General features: G+C 46.8%; 1 protein-coding gene across 1 annotated transcript in view; it reads right to left on the reverse strand.

Annotated features, from left to right (window-relative positions):
- LOC125435288 (exocyst complex component 4-like) overlaps positions 1 to 22,739 on the reverse strand; it is a 181,152-nt gene that overhangs the window by 82,093 nt on the left and 76,320 nt on the right. Inside the window, exons 7-8 of the mRNA XM_048501476.1 lie at positions 22,408 to 22,651; positions 5,428 to 5,605 (exon numbers count right to left, since the gene is read on the reverse strand). Of these exons, the coding sequence (XP_048357433.1) occupies positions 5,428 to 5,605; positions 22,408 to 22,651 (422 nt within the window). The remainder of the gene's footprint in view (positions 1 to 5,427; positions 5,606 to 22,407; positions 22,652 to 22,739) is intronic.

Genomic DNA, 22,739 nt, shown 5'->3' on the forward strand with positions numbered 1-22,739 from the left:
GTCAGGGACCACCAATTGATTGGCCTCAATTGAGCGAAGAGGCCTTACAGGGACATATGGGGTGATGCGGTCTCGAAGACACGATGGTCCCAGGCCGCGTAAGGCCTTAAAGATTAACACCAGCACCAGTGTTCAAAAATGGGTCATGATATCAATGACCACTGTAGTGATACATCCTCTTTGAAGAACGCTAACAAGACATAGCAGTAAAATGAAGGATCGCTTTGTTATTTTTTTTATACTTACATGCATTTAAACTCACCCACACATAACACTGGAGCATCAGAACATAATAAAAACGCTTAGAAGTTATAAAACAAGGGCTGGGGGTTTTCGTTTTCGTTTTAATCTTCCTTTAAAGGAAATTTGTATTCCTTCGATTAAGGAAGGTTACGTTTCTCTTAAAGGTCACCGCTGAACTTCTACATTCAATTTTCCATCAAAAGTAACTTGGAAGTCACTCTGTCTACGGAAGGCATTGTTTTAGGCGTTTCTGTGCTAATTCGCTGGGGCTAACGGCAAAGAAAGCTAAACGCGTTCTTTCAAGAAATGAAACAAAACGATCGAAGAGGCCGAGGCTGAAAGTCTGAAAGTCTGACTTGAAAGTACTACCCTAATAGCCTCGGGAGTGTTATTTTGTTCTCGTCCAACTTGGCTGGCCATCAGCTGCAGCCTCCAACCAACATGCGCCAACCATCCGCTCAGTTAAACGAAAGAAGAATGACAACGAGACTGCAGAGTTTGGAATTTCAAGGGCAATGCATTTTTTCTGATCAACCCTCTGTCCTCCCCCTGTTTTTGTTTAGCTTCCATTCACAGCAAGGAGGACGGACACCATGAGACCAGCGGAAGAACACAACAAAGGCACAACAAAAGATGCTCCTCATTTTGGGGGAAATTTACTTACCTTCTTCATTTAAAGTTTTCTAATTTTTCCACAAGTCTGGTGGGTCCCAAGTTTGAAGGGGGAAAAAACGCCTTTCTCTCTACATGGCCTTGACCCAAAGATTTAAGAGTCCGCAAATTGAGAATTACATATACTGATTTTGGGTTAAACATGCAAGCATAAAATGCATGCGCACAGCTGAGTGTGCAAATACATGGACACACATTTTTTGGGGGGAAACATAAGAAAGAACATAAGAACATAAGAACAAGCCAGCTGGATCAGACCAGAGTCCATCTAGTCCAGCTCTCTGCTACTCGCAGTGGCCCACCAGGTGCCTTTGGGAGCTCACAGGCAGGAGGTGAAAGCAATGGCCTTCTGCTACTGCTGCTCCCCCCGAGCACCTGGTCTGCTCAGGCATTTGCAATCCCAGATCAAGGAGGATCAAGATGGGTAGGCAGAGATCGACTTCTCCTCCATTAATCTGTCCAAGCCCCTTTTAAAGCTATCCAGGTTAGTGGCCATCACCCCCTCCTGTGGCAGCATATTCCAAACACCAACCACACGTTGTGTGAAGAAGTGTTTCCTTTGATCAGTCCTAATTCTTCCCCCCAGCATTTTCAATGGATGCCCCCTGGTTCTAGTATTGTGAGAAAGAGAGAAAAATTTCTCTCTGTCCACATTTTCTACCCCATGCATAATTTTATAGACTTCAATCATATCCCCCCTCAGACGTCTCCTCTCCAAACTAAAGAGTCCCAAACGCTGCAGCCTCTCCTCATAAGGAAGGTGCTCCATTCCTTCAATCACCCTCATTGCCCCTCTCTGCACTTTTTCTATCTCTTCGATATCCTTTTTGAGATGTGGCAACCAGAACTGAACACAGGACTCCAAGTGTGGTCGCACCACGGCTTTATATAATGCTTGAATGCATTCCCAAGCCAAACAAAAGCATTTTGTTTTATTAAGTATTGCCTATAGTAGTCCTCGATGTGTCTGTCCTGCAATAAATGACTGGTTATTTTAAAGTGTTTTTAATTGGTGTTAGCGCTTTTTTATGTTTCCGCATTTATGTACATCACCTCAGGCACTCTTGAACTGGAAGGATTTATAAATAGCTGTAACTGAAAAAGACTATAATTGAATAAAAAATAGAACTCACGCGTGTGCTGTTTCTCCGGCTACTTCAATAGGTGCGTTAATTGTGAGGCCGGCCTCTCCAAATTACTACCCACCTGTTCTTTCGAAAGGTCGCGGGTCTCCAAAAGCCAACATTTGCCCTTTATTTTTGACCCACTGAATATGTCAATTTTGTCCTCTGTTATTTTACTCAAGTACTACATTGTATTAATTGGGAGAAAGCCAGCATGGTGTTGTGGTTAAGAGCAGCAGACTCGAACCCGGAGAACTGGGTTTGATTCCCCACTCCTCCACCTGAGTGGCAGAGGCTTATCTGGTGAACCAGATGTGTTTCTACACTCCTACATTCCTGCTGGGTGACCTCGGGCTAGTCAAAGTTCTCTTAGAACTCTCTCAGCTCCACCTACCTCACAAGATGCCTGTTTGTGGGGAGAGGAAGGGAAGGAGTTTGAGAATCCTTCCAGAACAGAAAGGCAGGGTTTACATTCAAACCCTTCTCTTCTGCTTCTGGAAGTTCATTTGAGAGCCCCGTGGCTGTCACAGACAGAGGCCCTGTGGCCATTTCCATTTGACCACAACATCTTCAGCTGGCCCATCCCCAGCAAACAATTGGGAGAATAAAGTTTTCTCTCTTTCTCACAATACTAGAACCAGGGGGCATTCATTGAAAATGCTGGGGGGAAGAATTAGGACTAATCAAAGGAAACACTTCTTCACACAACATGTGATTGGTGTTTGGAATATGCTGCCACAGGAGGTGGTGATGACCACTCACCTGGATAGCTTTAAAGGGGGCTTGGACAGATTTATGGAGGAGAAGTCGATCTATGGCTACCAATCTTGATCCTCCTTGATCTCAGATTGCAAATGCCTTAGCAGACCAGGTGCTCAGGAGCAGCAGCAGCAGCAGAAGGCCATTGCTTTCACCTCCTGCCTGTGAGCTCCCAAAGGCACCTGGTGGGCCACTGCGAGTAGCAGAATGCTGGACTAGATGGACTCTGGTCTGATCCAGCAAGCTCGTTCTCACGTTCTTATGTTCTTAAAATGTGAAGAAAGAAGAAAGAACAAGAACAAGAGGAGTAGTAGTAATAGTAGTTTGGATTTATATCCTCCCTTTCGCTCCTGTAAGGAGACTCAAAGGGGCTTACAATCTCTTCCCCCCACCCCGCCACAACGAACACCCTGTGAGGTGTTTGTAGGTGGGGCTGAGAGAGCTCCAAAGAACTGTGACTAGCCCAAGGTCACCCAGCTGGTGTGTGTTGGGAGTGCACAGGCTAATCTGGTTCCCCAGACAACCTTCCACAGTTGAAGCGGCAGAGCAGGGAATCAAACCCAGTTCTCCATACTAGAGAGCACCTCCTCTTAACCACTGCTGCTCTTAGGGTATCCAAGTTATCTAGGTCTCTCTCTCTCTCTCTCTCTCTCTCTCTCTCTCTCTCTCTCTCTCACACACACACACACACACACACATACATACACACACACACACTCACACACACACTCACACAGGCAAAATATAAGGTCAAGGCCTGATCAGACTCTTACAATCTACAGTGAGAAGATACATAACACGGGGAAGACCAAACACAAAAGTAGGAGAACTAGAAGGATATAAACGTCTTAATAAAAGTTCAGGTCTCTCTGCTGTCTCCCATTATTCTCCCTTCCTTCCCCCCATCTGGTACTCAATTAAAACCTTCATTACTTATTTGATTTAAACACGTTCTGAACAGTCTCCCACCGCCCAAACCCCCTAGGTAACATTCCCGTTACAATATTAAAAAGGTTATTAATCAGTCAAAAGATTTCGGTTGCAATAAGGGCCCTTCGCCCAATTACTGCCCACTACTCCCATCTGCTCAGAGAAAAGCATCAATGCATCAATGTTCGGGAGAGATTCACTCACCCACAAAACGAATCCCGCCCCCCACCCCCATAAGGTCTGTGTTTTGCGTACTTGCTTTTAAAAAAACGTGAAGGTTACCCTCCAATTGCAAGTGCTCGAGATGAACCTAGTAACGATTCAGTCTAAGAAAGACAGTTAAGTTTCTGGGCTGGCAGAAATGTTAGGCTGCAAACGTATCTCGGTGGCCTCCATAAACATACCGGAGGCATTCAGGTTCCAGGAAGAAGGGCTGGGGTTTGCCTACTGACCCCTGTAGCGTGTATGTGAAGTTTGGATTTTTTGCCCCTATGTGCATCACTTTGCATTTTGCTACATTGAACTGCATTTGCCATTTCTGAGCCCACTCACCTAATTGATCAAGGTCCGCTTGGAGCTCTTCGCAATCCTTTGCGGTTCTCACCACCCTACATAATTTGGTATCATCTGCAAACTTGGCCACCACGCTACCCACCCCTACTTCCAGGTCATTTATGAATAGGTTAAAGAGCACTGGTCCCAAAACGGATCCTTGGGGGACACCACTCCCGACATCTCTCCATTGTGAGAATTTCCCATTTACACCCACTCTTTGCTTCCTGTTTCTCAACCAGTTTTTAATCCATAGGAGGACTTCCCCTCTTATTCCTTGATTGCTGAGTTTTCTCAATAGTCTCTGGTGAGGAACTTTGTCAAAAGCCTTTTGGAAGTCCAAGTAGACAATGTCCACTGGTTCCCCCTTGTCCACATGCCTGTTTACACCCTCAAAGAACTCTAGTACGTTTGTAAGACAGGATTTGCCTCTGCAAAAGCCATGCTGACTCTTTCTCAGCAGGTCTTGCTTTTCTACATGTCTTATAATTTTATCTTTAATGATAGATTCTACTAATTTGCCAGGAACAGATGTCAAAATGACTGGCCTGTAATTTCCCAGGTCCCCCCTAGACCCTTTCTTAAAGATTGGTGTGACATTGGTCATCTTCCAGTCTTCAGGGATGGAGGCAGATTTCAGGGATAAGTTGCATATTAAAGTGAGAAGATCAGCAATTTCATGCTTGAGCTCTTTAAGAACTCTTGGGTGAATGCAATCTGGGCCAGGGGATTTGGTAGCATTTAGTTTATCCATGGCTGCCAGAACTTCTTCCTCGTCTACCACAATAGGAAGATCAACAGAAGAGAGTTCCATTCACATATCACAGGCTTGGTTACATTGGGTGACATTCAGTGGTGGGATTCAGCCGGTTCGCACCACTTCGGCAGAACCGGCTTTTAAAATGGTGCTTGTAAACAACCAGTTTTTAAATTGATTTGAATCCCACCACCGGAACCGGTTGTTAAATTATCTGAATCCCACCACTGGTTACATTGGTCAAGCAAAAGCAAAGCAGAAGTACATTTCCCTCCCCCAGAATGTCATCCTTGGTGCTCTGTGTTACGTTGCCGTTTGAAGCTGAGAATGGCCTTCGTTCACCAGGTGCCGTTCCCGACACTCAGCCACGTACCCGTTTCAGCCTCTTACCTGCAAGACATCCTGAATCTTCACCCACACATCTGCCATGTCATACAACTTGATCTCGCCGTCATGCTGACTGGAGGGGGAAGCCACAGTCTGCTGCAGGTGCCCAAGGACAACGGCGTGAGCAGCAGCGACGGCATTGAATTTGTCAAAGAGAAGCTCCAGCAGTTCCAGAAGCAACCTGCAAATTGTCACAGGAAGAGAGAGGGGGGAATAAACAGCCGTGCCTTAATTCTGTATGCGTTTCCAGGCTGATAGGTTAATGGAGTGGAAGTCCCCCAAGTAGATACCTGCGAAGAAAGCAAACAATGGAGACTGTATACTAATGCTTGCAGAACACTGTGACTTGTTTACCTGCTTCCTCAAATCTTTATCCCCAAAAGGTTATAACTAAGAAGAATCGACAACGAAGCCTGAAGCGTTTGGGGCAGCTTGTGTTTCTGGTTCAAATCGGAAGACTTGGGAGGCTGCTGCTCTGATTTTTCTAGCACTGCTGTAAATGTACAGATGGCACAAGAGCAACTTAGATGTGGGAAACTTGAATATATATGCAAATGCCTTAACAGACCAGGTGATCGGGAGCAGCAGCCGCAGAAGGCCCTTGCTTCAACATCCTGCAGGTGAGCTCCCAAAGGCACCTGGTGGGCCACTGCGAGTAGCAGAGAGCTGGACTAGATGGACTCTGGTCTGATCCAGCAGGCTAGTTCTTATGTTCTTATCCTAGCTGGAAAGTGAGATTTGAATCCAGTAGCACCTTTAAGACCAACAAGATTTAGGGGCTATAAGCTTTTGAGAGTCGGAGCTCCCTTATTATCTGACGGAGGAAACACAGGCTCTCCGAAGTTTATATTCCAGAAATGTCGACATTCTTCAAGTTGCGACGGGACTCGAATCCAGCGCTTCCATTGCAGACAAGCATGAAACTACCCTAGATGAGTCCGTCAAAGTCATTGCAGGCTAGCGCTGAGGACTCCCACTGCTCTGTAAGGGGCTACTTGGCAGGAATCTAGCTGCTCTCCTCCAGACAAACAAACCCTCAGAAACAATCCTATGAAGAGTTCTTAATTTGGTCACTGATTTCAGTGGAGCAATGACAGCCAGCGTGATGTCATTTGCAGTTCAATGTAGCAAAATGCAAAGTGATGCACATAGGGGCAAAAAATCCAAACTTCAGATACAAGTTACAAGGGTCAGTGCTATCAGTCACAGACCAGGAAAGGGATTTGGGCGTCTTAGTTGATAGTTCCATGGGAATGTCAACTCAATGCATGGCAGCTGTGAAAAAGGCAAAGTCTATGCTGGGGATCATTAGGAAAGGAGTTGATAATAAAACTGCAAAGATTGTCATGCCCTTATACAAAGCCGTGGTGTGACCGCACTTGGAGTACTGTGTTCAGTTCTGGTCACCACATCTCAAAAAGGATATTGAGGAGATAGAAAAAGTGCAGAGAAGGGCAACGAGGATGATTGAGGGACTGGAGCACCTTCCCTATGAGGAGAGGCTGCAGCATTTGGGACTCTTTAGTTTGGAGAGGAGACGTCTGAGGGGGGATAGGATTGAAGTCTATAAAATTACGCATGGGGTAGAAAATGTTGACAGAGAGAAATTGTTCTCTCTTTCTCACAATACTAGAACCAGGGGGCATCTATTGAAAATGCTGGGGGGAAGAATTAGGACTAATCAAAGGAAACACTTCTTCACGCAACGTGTGATTGGTGTTTGGAATATGCTGCCACAGGAGGTGGTGATGGCCACTCACCTGGATAGCTTTAAAAGGGGCTTGGACAGATTTATGGAGGAGAAGTCGATTTATGGCTACCAATCTTGATCCTCCTTGATCTGAGATTGCAAATGCCTTAGCAGACCAAGTGCTTGGGAGCAGCAGCAGCAGAAGGCCATTGCTTTCACCTCCTGCCTGTGAGCTCCCAAAGGCACCTGGTGGGCCACTGCGAGTAGCAGAGAGCTGGACTAGATGGACTCTGGTCTGATCCAGCAGGCTAGTTCTTATGTTCTTATGTTATGGTGGCAGTGGTGGTGGTGGTGGTGGTGGTGGGGAGGAGGAGGAGGAGGAGGAGGAGGAGGAGGAGGAGGACTTACGTAATGGGTTTGCTAATAGGGGGGTACAATTTTGGGGAAATGGGTAGCTGAATGGTACACAAGTAAAAAAAAAATGTTGGGAACCAATGGCTGATACAACTGGGGAATTTGTGGGTTGCCTGGTGGGACAGCTTTCCCTAACCTCACAAAGGAGACCCAGTTCATATAATATAATCTTTTAAACTTTATTTTTTATGCTAAAGTTATTTGATATAGATAGGAGGAGGAAGAAAAGGGGGAGTTTGGGTTTATACCCCTCCCCCCCTTCTCGGCTGTAAGGAGACTCAAGGTAGCTTGCAAACCCCTTTCCCTTTCTCTCCCCACAACAGACCCCTCGTGAGGTAGGTGGGGCTGTATTGTGACTACATAATTCTTGTGACCATCGAAAGCATTTTTCAAAAGGAAGCTAGTCAAGTAAAAATAGGCTGAATGCTTCAGATTTATCACAAACTAGTTTTGGTCAAAAACATCTGCGTTTGAATGGACACAATACTAGGGCGTTGTGGGTTTTCCAGGTTGTATGGCCGTGTTCCAGTAGCATTTTCTCCCGACGTTTCGCCTGCACGTCAGGAGAAAATGCTTCTGGAACACAGTCATACAACATGGAAAACCCACAACACCCTAGTGATTCCGGCTGTGAAAGCCTTCGACAATACACTGGACACAATACCTTTTCATCTGAAATCAAGAATCGGGCTGTGACTTGCTCCATCATTTATATTCGAATATGGTATATCCTTAGTGATGTTGGGGAAAGGCCTTCCAATAAAGAAGAAGAAGAGTTGGATTTATATTCCCCCTTTCTCTCCTGCAAGGAGACTCAAAGGGGCTGACAATCTCCTTTCCCTCCCCGACCTACAACAAACACCCTGTCAGGTGGATGGGGCTGAGAGACCTCCTAAGAACTGTGACTAGCCCCAGGTCACTCAGCTAGCGTGTGTTGGAGTGCATAAGCTAATCTGGTTCACCAGATACGCCTCCACAGCTCAAGTGGAAGAGTGGGGAATCAAACCTGATTCTCCAGATCAGAGTGCACCTGCTCTTAAGCACTATGCCACTCCGGCTCTCACAATGAGACACACAAGGCCAGAAACCTACAGTCTGAAGGCTCAGGTGCCGTGCCAATTACCAAGATTTTACTATTCTACGTCAGGTGCTTATTGCCATATCCTCATCAAAGTCTCTCTCTCATTAGCTGTCCCTCTGCCTTTTTTACGGCCCAATTATTGTAATTAATGTACCATGGAAAAACCTATAACCGTTTTGTGGTCCACATAATGACTCGCAGTTTCTGAAATTTATGAAAACAGAGCATTTCCAACCAGAGTATTGCTGTTTATTTCATTTGACAGATGCAAGCTTAAGGAAATTCTGGCACTCACGGCACACCAGACACGGAGATGTCTTGGCTTTGAAATTATTGTGATTAATTGTTTATTAAAAATATTTTTAGTATGCAAAATGCACGAATAAAAAAATTGCATCCTGGAGAGGGCAGTGCAGATATTTCAGTGTACAGGAGACACCCATCATATACGATTATACACCTGTTTAACTGACGGCATTATCAATAAGCTAATTGGAGTAACCTGAACTGCCCTCAAGTCGCAGCCGACTTATGGTGACTCAGGCAGGGGTCTGCAACCTGCGGCTCTCCAGGTGTTCATGGACTACAAATCCCATCAGACCCTGCCAGCATGGCCAATTGGCAGGACTGGCTTCTTCCACTGCAGGGGTTTGTAACCTGCCGTTCTCCAGATGTTCATGGACTACAATTCCCATCAGCCCCTGCCAGCATGGCTTCTTCCACTGTAGGGATCTGTAACCTGCCGTTTTCCAGATGTTCATGGACTACAATTCCTATCAGCCCCTGCCAGCATGGCCAATTGGCAGGACTGGCTTCTTCCACTGCAGGGGTCTGTAACCTGCCGTTTTCCAGATGTTCATGGACTACAATTCCCACCAGCCCCTGCCAGCATGGCCAATTGGTAGGACTGGCTTCTTCCACTGCAGGGGTCTGTAACCTGCCAATCTCCAGATGTTCATGGACTACAATTCCCATCAGCCCCTGCCAGCATGGCCAATTGGCCAGCTGGCAGGGGCTGATGGGAATAGTAGACCATGAACATCTGGAGAGCCACAGGTTGCAGACAGCTGCTTCAGAGGATCCAGGATCTTCTGAAGATGCCAGCCACAGATGCAGGTGAAACGTCGGGAGAAAATGCTACTGGAACCTGGCCATACAACCTGGGAAAACCCACAACATCCTAACCTAAAAAAGCCATTCACCTTTTCGGCAACCAGGGTCTAGGCAACAACATACTACTTGCACACACCAAACAGCTCTCAAAACATTTTGTCCAGCTCGGCAATACGAAATCCCTGATCCTAATTTTACAGGATAAGCGGAACAGTCGTTCTCCAAAGCCATTCCATTACAGTAATTATCTTCACCAAACGTCATGCTTCTCTTTCAAGCGAAGCAGCTCGCTACGCTGAACACCCCCCAATACCGAAGTGCCCTTAAAGCAGAGGTGGGATCCAGCAGGTTCTCACCAGTTCCCGAGAGGGGGTTACTAATTATTTGTGTGTGCCGAGAGCGGGTTACTAATCGGGTCTGCTTTTCCGTTAGAAATCCCATTAGGTCCAAAAATCATAAAGTCCTGTTGTTTCCTATGTGGCTGGTTAGCGAAGGTAGAAAACGGGATAATTCTCCCTGTTGGGCTGTTTTAAAAACATGTTTTAGAAATATGGTAAAGTTCCCTGTTTAAGGAAAGTCTCCTTCTTTTGATTTCTAGAAACAAAGTTAAGTATTTGGAAGTATTAAGTATTTGACAGGCAGTCAATTAGAGGAGAAGTAGTTGTTTCTGTTGGCAGTAGACGATAGGACTTGCTATAATGAGTTTAAATTATGGACAGAAAGATACCAGCTGGAAATTAGGAACTTTTCTTTTACAGTAAGAGTTTTTTACAGTAACAGAGAAATTATTAATGCCCCGCCCCCGGAATGCCCGGCCACGCCCCTGTCGTGCCCCTCCCAGCCCCATTGGCGCTACGCCACTGTTTGAATCCCACCACCATGGGAACCTGTTGCTAAAAATTTTGGATCCCACCACTGCTCTCGCAACTGTAGACCTTCCCAAAATCTCTTTTGAGACAAGGTGGCCAAATTCTAGATATGTTACAGCAAGGAGACACAAAGGGTCTAGCAATATAGGGACGTTCCCTTCACATTCGCCTCCGCTGTGACATTTGTTTTGTTTCTTTAAAGGATAAGTGACCTCCACGGCGCATCCTTCTGCAGTGACGAAGGCCCGCTTGGGCAGTTTTGACACTCCAAGTTCATGGCGCCACTACGGACATGTAGTAAATATGTCAACAGGAAGTGACACTCGCCCCAAGGCTGTTCCTCGTGTTACAGGACGACAAGTGGGGAGGACTTGATGCAGTTTGACTGCCGATGCTCCGACGAGGTCACCAATGGCGATTCACACACTTGGCAGCTGCCAACTTGCTCTCTGGATCAAGCGAGTTCTCCTAGCCGCAGCCTCGTAAGGACAAATAAATCAACTGGACAAAGTCACCACACAAAAAAATTGGCAGCCGTTGCCAGAAGTTGGGCCAAGCTGGATGGTTATGCCTCGAGCAAGGACTCCAAGAGATTTCTGAATTTAAAAGGATTTCTGGATTGAACTTGGACACATCTATACAATGGTTTCAGGGGAGGTGATACGCATCTGATGTATCGCAAATGCCCTTCTGCTACCCTGTTTCCCCGAAAATAAGACATCCCCTGAAAATAAGACATAGTAGAGGTTTTGCTGAAGTGCTACCATGTTGCCCCGAAAATAAGACAGTGCCTTATATTAATTTTTGCTCCCAAAGATGCGCTATGTCTTATTTTCAGGGGATGTCTTATCTTTCTGTGTTCTGTTCGTCGGGCATGCTTCCAAACAAAAACTTTACTACATCTAACTTTCGGGGGATGCCTTATATTTTGCACTTCAGCAAAACCTCTATTACGTCTTATTTTCTGGGGATGTCTTATATTCGGGGAAACAGGGTAAGTATAAAGCATCCCCCGAAAGTAAGACGTAGCAAAGTTTTTGTTTGGAAGCATGCCCGTCGAACAGAACACCAGGGCATGCAGCTGTGGAGCGGAAAAATAAGACATCCCCTGAAAATAAGACATAGAATAGAATAGAATAGAATAGAATAGAATAGAATAGAATAGAATAGAATAGAATAGAATAGAATAGAATAGAATAGAATAGAATCTTTATTGGCCAAGTGTGATTGGACACACAAGGAATTTGTCTCCGGTGCATATGCTCTCAGTGTACATAAAAGAAAAATACATTTGTCAAGAATCATAAGGTACAGCACTTAATGATTGTCATATAGGTCTAGTAAGCAATCAGGAAACAATCAGTAGTAATGAAAACATAAAATGTAAAATCATAAAATAAAATCATAAAATAAAATAAAATAAAATGTCAGCACAGGCTATAGTCATACAGTCATAATACATAGTGCATCTTTGGGAGCAAAAATTAATATTAGACACTGTCTTATTTTCGGGGAAACACGGTAAAGCTGTAAGGGACAATCTTAGAGGCCAGCATATCACACATTCTTCAGACACAAATTTTACGACAGTAAAATGTCAAGGGTGGATGTATAGTTCTCACATATCTGCTTAACATGCTAAAAGATGCGCCTTATAGCTCTGTGATAACAATACTGAGGCACACAGACGCATATGGTCTATATAAGTCGGTTGTTGTGTGTTTTCCGGACTGTGTGGCTGCAGTCATGTAGATTTACGGCGGGCACCTTCAGAGCCATGTCAGAGATCTTATTCGCAGATACAGAAATTCTTCACAACTCCGTCAGCTACTGCGTCACACTACACAGGGAAGCCACTGAAATCCACAAACGTTGGGACGGTTTCAACAAAAAGGAAATTCTAAAAAATAAACAAAACCTGGCTCCCGGTACTAAGAACACCCAAACCAGAGACATTCAAATATACCTGCAAATGAACTCCACCTGGACACAGACAAATAAGCCTCACCCCTTTGTAAAGTGGACAAATCATCTACCACACCACACAATCACTCCACGATGTGCCACAGAGAGAATCGCATCTCACCATGAAATGCCTCTGAAGATGCCGGCCATACATGTGGGCAAAATATTAGTAGCCAAAACTACCAGACCACGGCCACATAGCCCAGAAAACCCACAACGGTCAGTTGATTCTGGCCATGGAAGTCTTCTATATATGTTGATTTAGCGAAGGGCAACGAGGATGATTGAGGGACTGGAGCACCTTCCTTATGAGGAATTTGGGAATATTCCAACTTGAATTCCTTTCTCTCTCCTTTACAGGGGTTACAGGGATTTCTCGGACCCCAAGGACAGAAGGTAAGTTTTCAGTGATGCTCAGCCAAACTTTTGGAGATGGGCCCTAGATTGTCCTATAGAACTTACCCACATGCCTGACAGGATGCGTATAAAACCACCGCACTTGGGAGTACTGTGTTCAGTTCTGGTCGCCACATCTCAAAAAGGATATTGAAGAGATAGAAAAAGTGCAGAGAAGGACAACGAGGATGATTGAGGGACTGGAGCACCTTCCTTATGAGGAGAGGCGGCAGCGCTGGGGACTGTTTAGTTTGGAGAGGAGACGTCTGAGGGGGGATAGGATTGAAGTCTATAAAATGATGCATGGGGTAGAAAATGTGGACAGAGAGACGTTTTTCTCTCTTTCTCACAATACTAGAACCAGGGGGCATCCATTGAAAATGCTGGGGGGAAGAATTAGGACTAATCAAAGGAAACACTTCTTCACGCAACGTGTGATTGGTGTTTGGAATATGCTGCCACAGGAGGTGGTGATGGCCACTCACCTGGATAGCTTTAAAAGGGGCTTGGACAGATTTATGGAGGAGAAGTCGATTTATGGCTACCAATCTTGATCCTCTTTGATCTGAGATTGCAAATGCCTTAGCAGACCAGGTGCTTGGGAGCAACAGCTGCAGAAGGCCATTGCTTTCACCTCCTGCATGTGAGCTCCCAAAGGCACCTGGTGGGCCACTGCGAGTAGCAGAGAGCTGGACTAGATGGACTCTGGTCTGATCCAGCTGGCTTGTTCTTATGTTCTTAAATGGGATCTGTTCCAGTACCATCCCAAGAACGCTTCCCAAGGACCGTGCTCCACTGAATAAACTTGAACAGGATTCCGAGTAGCCCTGATTAGTATAGCACTCTAAGTTATTCTTAAGAATTTCAGGCAGGCAGCCTTGTTAGCCTGCAGCAGAAGAGCACCATTCGAATCCAGAAGCACTTTAAAAACCAACGAGACTTCCAGGGTAAAAGCTTTGAACTGTCCCTTTTGACAAAGGGTCCTGTCACCAGCCAGTCCCTGGCGAGGAATTCGACACGGAGCCTGAAGGCACTGTGGACCAAGAGCTGCAAAGCCAGCTCCGAGCCCTTCCCTGCCAGCTGAGGCAGTGCCAACAGCGGAGCCTGACGCTGTGCAGCTGGGAAAGCCATCAGTTACTTCAGATGAGCTGAGTAACGAGCCGCCTGCAGGAAGAAGGAAAAGAAAAAGGCACCGGGCTGCATGGCCGTGTTCTAGCAGCATTTTCTCCTGACATTTCGCCTGCATCTGTGGCTGGCATCTTCAGAGGGTCTTCAGAAAATGCTACTAGAACACGGCCATGCCGGCCGGAAACCACACCACACCCCAATGATTCTGGCTGTGAAAACCTTCGACAAAATTCAAGGTGGCGTATAGGCTCGATTTACAAAGCAGAGCTCGTCTGAGCCTTATAATAATGTGTCATAATCACCATATTCGGCTGCTGCTTTCCCTTACCACAGGGGTCTGCAACCTGCGGCTCTCCAGATGTTCATGGACTACAAATCCCGGATTGCAATTGGCCATGCTGGCAGGGGCGGATGGGAATTGTAGTCCGTGAACATCTGGAGAGCCACAGGTTGCAGACCCCTGCCTTAGCAGACGTTTAGAACCCCTGGGAAACTAGCTTTGTGGCAGGTGGCGTAAGAGGTTAGGAGCTCGTGTATCTAATCTGGAGGAACCGGGTTTGAGTCCCAGCTCTGCCGCCTGAGCAGAGGAGGCTTCTCTGGGGAATTCAGATTAGCCTGTACACTCCCACAGACGCCAGCTGGGTGACCTTGGGCTAGTCCCAGCTTCTCGGAGCTCTCTCCGCCCCACCCACCTCTCAGGGTGTTTGTTGTGAGGGGGGAAGGGCAAGGAGATTGTAAGCCCCTTGAGTCTCCTATAGGAGAGAAAGGGGGGATAAAAATCCTCCTCCTCCTCCTCCCCCCCTCCCCCTCCTTCTTCTTCTTCAGGTGCTGCTGACCATGAAGGTGGGAAGCACGAGAAACTTTTCCCGTACAAACTTTTTCAAGGGCGTTTGATAAAGAGGCTTTCATGTCCGTGTCGTGTGGTTAAAGATGCAAGGTGTATATTTTATAGAGAAAACGGTGCAAATATATGAGATGCATAAACTGTAATCAATAGGCTATGCACTGAAGGAGAAGGAAGAGGCAGAGCTGCTCTGAATAATTACAGCTCTTTGCACGCTTTCTGCTGGGCCGGGGTGGCGCGTTCATTTCCGAAGCATTGACAGGCCCGCAAACGTCGTGTTGTTCATACCTTATAGTTACTGTCATGAACGGCACCCTTGGTAAACCTGAATTTTTCCGCTTTCTGCTTAACCAGTTTTGGAACGGAAAGCCTCACCCCAGATTTTGCAAGATTGCCTATCAGTGGCTTAGTCCATGCTAAGCAAGAGGGGAAGGTACACACCAAAGTGAAAAAGAAGAAAACGTGTACCCACAGGCTACAATTAAGACTTCAAAAAAAACTTCAACAGGCTACAATGAAGACTTCAAAAAAAAAAATTAGTTCTCCCACTGGAGTAGCAATTTACTTTTAAGTAACCAAAACCAGGAATTCCAAAGAGCAGAAATAAAAGGCTTTTGGTTGTAAGACCGTTTATTCAGACATCTTAGAAAGCACACACACACGACATGGCAGGAATGAGACCTCCCGCTCAAACTACAGGTTATAACGTTCTCTACCCCATCCCCCTCCTGGCCCATCCGAGCCCATTCTCATGGGAACGGAATGCTCACTTAAGACAGTAAGATAAGCCTTCCCACAAGGTTGTTGCAGCAGGTTCTGGCCCGTCGCCCGGGTGAAGGCATTTCGTCAAGGCCAGGTGGTTGTAAGGAAAACACTCAGAACTGACATCCTTACACACGGCAATGTAATCTCAATGTAAATATAACAGCTAGGACCGTGGTGGCGAACCTTTGGCACTCCAGATGTTATGGACTACAGCTCCCATCAGCCCCTGCCAGCATGGCCAATTGTAGGGGCTGATGGGAATTGTAGTCCATAACATCTGGAGTGCCAAAGGTTCGCCACCACTGAGCTAGGACATTTCGAGAGGCATAAGAACAAACCAATTGCAGAGCGTTGTCCTCCCTGATTGTAACCATTATTGTATTTTGAAAAACCCTGACCTGCCTTTAACAGCCGTGAAGTTTAACGAGGCCAGTTGGTTAATTATCTAGAATCTGGCTAGCTGTTATATTTACATTGAGATTACATTGCCGTGCCGTTCTAACTTTTTTGGGTGCTGTGTGGTTTCTGGGCTGTATGGCCGTGTTCTAGCAGCATTCTCTCCTGACGTTTCGCCTGCATCTGTAATTATAAATTTATTTTGGTTACTTAAAAGTAAATTGCTACTCCAGTGGGAGAACTAATTTTTTCTGAAGTCTTCATTGTAGCCTGTTGGTACAAGTTTTCTTCTTTTTCACTATCAGTGGCTTAGAGCACAATCTTGGGAGTCCTTTGGCAAGAAACGTTGGAGCCGCCTTAACCGGTAGAGGTGCAAAAGCGTGCAACTAATTTTTAGCAGAATGAACCTTGTAAAACTACTGCTGATTCACACCGCGAACAAATAAAAAGGGAAGCTGGTCTTGTAAAACGGCTTTAAGACCCACTAACGAGAACTATGAAAATCTGTGCTGAAATGGCTTCCCGAAAACCAAAAACGAAATAAACAGCACAGAGGCGGTGGAACCAAATTTCAGATACCCAGATATTAGGGAACTTGGAAAGGAGCCAATGGGACATCATCCAGTCACAGAACAGGGAAGGCATCTCTGCATTAGCAGCGAGAGGCAGTGAGCATTAGTGGTTTCAGGAGACACGAAATCAAGTTGGAGAAGAGTTGGGATTTATACCCCACCTTTCTCTCCTGTAAGGAGACTCAAGGTGGTTTGCAAGCCCCTATTCCTTCCTCTCTCCACAACAGGCACCTTGTGAGGTAGGTGGGGCTGAGAGAGTTCCAAGAGAACCATGACTAGCCCAAAGTCACCCAGTTGGAGTATGGAAACACAACTGGTTCACCAGGTAAGCCTCTGCCACTCAGATGGAGGAGTGGGGAATCAAACCCGGTTCTCCAGATTAGAATCCACCTGCTCTTAACCACTACACCACGCTGAGTTACTCCTTCATTCCATCTGCTGTGCCACACCTTACTAGCCAGCCATGTCTGGAATACATTATTTTGTACAAATAAGGACATCTCCCATGGAGTGGAGGAAGAGAAAGAGGAGAAGTAGAAGAAGAGGAGGAAAAGGAGTTTGAATTTACTCTCCACTTTTTTCAACCATATGGAGTCTCCAAGGAGTAAACAGACTCCTTCCCTCCCTCTCCCACAACAGATACCTTATGAAGTAGGTGGGGCTGGGAGAATTCAGAGAGAACTGTGACTGGCCCAAGGTCACCCAGCAGGCTTCAGGTGGAGGAGCAAGGAAACAAATCCAGGTCACTCAGCCATTGCACCATGTTGGGTTGACCTGTGGAAGCATCATGAGGGCAGACCTTGGTGAGCTCCCAAAGACACCTGGTGGGCCACTGCGAGTAGCAGAGTGCTGGACTAGATGGACTCTGGTCTGATCCAGCAGGCTCGTTCTTATGTTCTTATGAGCAGCAGCAGCAGCAGCAGAAGGCCATTGCTTTCACCTCCTGCACGTGAGCTCCCAAAGGCACCTGGTGGGCCACTGCGAGTAGCAGAGTGCTGGACTAGATGGACTCTGGTCTGATCCAGCAGGCTAGTTCTTATGTTCTTATGAGCAGCAGCAGCAGCAGCAGCAGCAGCAGCAGCAGGCCATTGCTTTCACGTCCTGCATGTGAGCTCCCAAAGGCACCTGGTGGGCCACTGCGAGTAGCAGAGTGCTGGACTAGATGGACTCTGGTCTGATCCAGCAGGCTCGTTCTTATGTTCTTATGATACGAGGGGCCCCAACAGTTGAGCTCTGCTTCTGGAGGAAAGAGCAGTAGGAATGAGTCTAAGAAGTGAAGGTTTCAAGCCAAGGAAACCAGCAGCCCGCAACAAAGTAATTGGACTCGGAATCAGAAGTCAATCGAGTCGAGTTTATGCCGAGGGCTTTGTGTTTCCCTGGTGGAATGTAAATTCCATGAGTTAAGATTCCAAATCATAACTCAAAACTTGAGCGGGGTGAACTTGACGTGCTTCTTAAATATTTAACGAGGCAGTTGGCCCTTGTTGGCTCCAGACTCTGGCAGGGTTTGAGGTTTAGTTGGTCTGGGAGCCAGTGTCTTATGCGGCGTCTCTGAGTTTTTCACTGCCAGTGAGCGCACTGTCTGGCTTTCCGCTACTGTACTTAAAATCATAAAATTATTATTGCTGGGACAATAAAACGACTCATAAAAAGTGACAGACCCAAAGGGGTCTTATCGCCAGACAGAGCTAAAACTGAAACAGCTTGTTAGCACTGCTGAGTTTCTTCTTCTTGGACGTGGTCAACTCAGTGACTTGCATAAGAACATAAGAACGAGCCTCCTGGATCAGACCAGAGTCCATCTAGTCCAGCTCTCTGCTACTCGTAGTGGCCCACCAGGTGCCTTTGGGAGCTCACGTGCAGGAGGTGAAAGCAATGGCCTTCTGCTGCTGCTGCTCCTGAGCACCTGGTCTGCTAAGGCATTTGCAACCTCAGATCAAGGAGGATCAAGATTGGTAGCCATTTTCAACCAGATTCCCCCCACCCCGCCCCCCTGGCCAACTGGGAGTGTCAAGAAAACCCGTAAAGAATGATTGCCCTTGTCTTTGTGAGAGTGCTGTGTTGGAAATGGGAAAAATGACTGCTGTACTAAAAAATATCTTGTATGGAAACTGGCCGGGGGGGGGGGGGGGATGTCTTTGGTAGCCGTGCAGAAGACTTTGCCAGCTGTTGGTGGAGTCCATGAACCTATCCAGTGTGGTGCAATGATTAAGAGCTGGAGAACCGGGTTCGATTCCCCACTTCTCCACATGAGTGGCTGACTCTTATCTGTGAACTGGGTTTGTTTCCCCGCTCCTACACATGAAACCTGCTGGGTGATTTTGGCCTTGTCACAATTTTTCAGAACTCTAAGAACATAAGAACGAGCCTGCTGGATCAGACCAGAGTCCTTCTAGTCCAGCTCTCTGCTACTCGCAGTGGCCCACCCGGTGTCATTGGGAGCTCACATGCAGGATGTGAAAGCAATGGCCTTCTGCTGCTGCTGCTGCTCCCGAGCACCTGATCTACTAAGGCATTTGCAATCTGAGATCAAGGAGGATCAAGATGGGTAGCCATAGATCGACTTCTCCTCCATAAATCTGTCCAAGCCCTTTTTAAAGCTAAAACTCTCTCAGCTCCACCTGCCTTAGAAGGTGTCGATTGTGGGGAGAGGAAGGGAAAGGAGTTCGTAAGCCAGCTTGGGTCTCCTTACGGCTGAGAAAGCGAGGTATAAATCCAAACTCCTCCTCTTCTCCTCCTCCTCTTTTTCTGACAAACCTTATCCAACCCTCTCTGCCCACATGGAGGAAGGCAATGGCAACCCATCTCCAAACATGCCTTGCCTAGAAAACCCTATATCAGCTGTGACTTGACAGCACGTTCTACCACCACAATAGCCACCCTGAGTCCTCCGGGAGATTTGTGGAGTGTAAATGCAATGAATGAATGAATGAATGAATGAATGAATGAATGAATGAATGAATACAAGCAGCCTACATTTACGTGTGCTGTTAGGTCCAGGGTGGCTTGAAGAATCTTCCTTCCCACTTTCTAAGACTAATGCAGGACAGAACGGCTGCTCGGCATTGCTTTGATGAGGACCGACAGAGACAATAGTACTGACCCTTGAAAGTACCGTTCTCGGCACCTGGAAAAGCATTCCTCGCAATTGAACGAGACAACCCGAGCTTCGGCGTCAAGAGCTTCGAGCCGTCTGCTTGCTCAGAGCAATCAGCTCTGCTTCGCTCACACTTTCTACCTGGGTGGATTTCTCTGCAAGCTACAGACACCCATTTGTAAAGAAGAGAGACAGAAACTGCACACAGCGCTACCAAAACAGCATGTCCATACCACAGCGTTGCAGGCAATTTGCGCATTTTAAGCACACAATTAATACATTTGCACACTGATCCCTGGAACATGGCAGATACTAAATTGCAGTTAATGACACACTGCATTAATACACAGCCTGTTCTTATCCTGAAATGGTTAAGAGTCATGACTTGAAAATCAGAAATACTTTTGATTTCTTGCTTTCAACCGTTCGTTGGTTTTGCCACCCGTTGGTCAAAGTGTTCCTCTAAAATCCTGAGAGTTGGATACCATTTGTTAAATTCTTCCACCCCAAATGGTATCCTGTTCCCTAATTTTATCCCTAATGTTGATGTAATTGTAACTGGGTTGTAACCAGTGGTGGGATCCAAAAATTTAAGTAACAGGTTCCCATGGTGGTGGGATTCAAACTGTGGCGTAGCGCCAATGGGGCTGGGCGGGGCACGACAGGGGCGTGGCCGGGCATTTCAGGGGCGGGGCACTCCTGGGCGGGGCTGTGGCAAGGATGCAGCCGCTGCGCCGGTCCTTGGGCGGGAAACAAATGCATGCAGGTGCAGGCTGCCACACATGCCAGTGCACCTCCTGCTAGACTGCTTCAAGTTCTGCATGCTACTGCCGAGAGGAGGGGTGTAACTAAGGCAAAAATCACGTGGCAAAATCACCAATGAGTAACCCCCTCTCGGCACACACAAATAATTAGTAACCTACTCTCGGGAACCTGTGAGGACCTGCTCGATCCCACCTCTGGTTGTAACAATAAAGGAGGGGTCCCCAACTTTGTGGAATTTGTGGGCACTTCTGTAATTCTAACGGAGGGCGCTGGGCCCAGCTGTAAAATAGCCACAGCAGCTTGCTTTCAATCACACAATCAGGATCCTTGTGATGTTGCCAATGGAACGTTGTCCTTGTACTGCTGCCAATGCAACATTTTTTTAAAAATCTGCACAGCCAATCAAATCTCCAACTGCCCATCAGAAACTTTGCTGGGCAAAAGCTTTACATGGCCCGGGCCAACTTCCTAAAATTGTTCCATGCTAGTTAGTTTACAAAGCTTTATCATAAGAACATGCCAGCTGGATCAGACCAGAGTCCATCTAGTCCAGCTCTCTGCTACTCGCAGCGGCCCACCAGGTGCCTTTGGGAGCTCACAGGCAGGATGTGAAAGCAATGGCCTGCTGCTGCTGCTCCTCCTCCTGAGCATCTGGTCTGCTCAGGCATTTGCAACCTCAGATCAAGGAGGATCAAGATTGGTAGCCAGAGATCGACTTCTCCTCCATAAATCTGTCCAAGCCCCTTTGAAAGCTATCCAGGTGAGTGGCCATCACCACCTCCTGTGGCAGCACATTCCAAACACCAATCACGCATTGTATGAAGAAGTGTTTCCTTGTATTAGTCCTAATTCTTCCCCCCAGCATTTTCAATGAATGCCCCCTGGTTCTAGTATGGTGAGAAAGAGAAAAAAATGTCTCTCTGTCAAGCATTTTCTATCCCATGCATAATTTTATAGACTTTTATATTGCTTATTGTATTATAAGTTTAAGGTTTTATATTGTTGTGGGCTGCTGTGAGCCCACTGCGATGGAGGAGAGTAAGGTAAGCATTAAATAAATAAATACATTAAAGTAGTAAGGAGGAGGAGTTTGAATTTGCACAACACTTTTCTCCGCGGAAGGGGGTCTCAAAGTGGCTTCCAAATTCCTTTCCCTTCCTCCCCGCACGATAGACACCTTGTGCGGTAGGTGGGGCTGAGAGAGAAAAATGTGACTAGCCCAAGGTCACCCGGCAGGCTTCATGCGGAAGAGTGGGGAAACAAATCCAGTTCACCAGATATATGTGCAACGAACTAGTAAGGCCCAGGCAAAAGTAACCGTTATGAGTTCTTTATTGAGCTGGCATTCTTAGTCAGAAACAAGCAATGCGAGAACTCAGACCCAGATCTCGATCAACAGCTTATACAGGGTAGCAGACAGGCTCCCGCCAAAAAAAAAAAGTAAACAAAACAGCATTTCACACAGGGTTTCACACAGACTAGCAAGCAAGAGAAAGATAACCAAAACAGCGAAATTCCCCTTCCCAGGCGTCACGCCAAAAACCTCCGGCGGGAACCTTTCCAAAGTCGGACAGCACACACACACCCCACAACCTTACATTATGTCTGCTGGTCATGTGGAGGAGAAGGGAATCAAACCTGGTTCTCTACCGCTCATGTGGAGGAGTGGCTCTTGGCAGGAGGCAGGAAAGGTGTTAGTGAGTACCACAACATCACAGGACACAATGCTGTGGACCCCTGCAGCAAGGGATACAGTGGTATCTGTTCCACATTTATGAAGGCCGTGCAACCTTGCCTTGAACACAGTCAGAAAGAAAGTGAAGCATTAAAAGGGCAACTGGAAGAATCCCACCCAGGAGGCCAAGGCTTCAAAGCAACACACACTGACCTGGGTTGGTTTTCCTGGACCAGGTTCTCTCCCCTCTGGTAGCCGTTGTCCGCCACTTGGGTGGTGGATCGCTTAACGATTTGCTTCAGCTCCTGCTCCAGACGGTCCTGGATCGCCTTCACCGTCTCGGGGATCTTCCTCAGCTTCGCCAGGCCTTTGATGAGGATGCCCATAAAGACCGAGCTGTTCTCCTCGGGATCCACCTCCAGGTCTTCCTTGAGCTCCACCAGGCTGACGTCCTTCCCTGGAGGACCCCGAGACACAGACAGACACGACAAACAGAGATCAAAGCCTGGAAGTAAAACGGTGGTTCTAAAAGCATTCTGGGCGAA

This window comes from Sphaerodactylus townsendi, linkage group LG06 (assembly GCF_021028975.2).
Source record: "Sphaerodactylus townsendi isolate TG3544 linkage group LG06, MPM_Stown_v2.3, whole genome shotgun sequence".
Lineage (NCBI taxonomy): Eukaryota > Metazoa > Chordata > Lepidosauria > Squamata > Sphaerodactylidae > Sphaerodactylus > Sphaerodactylus townsendi.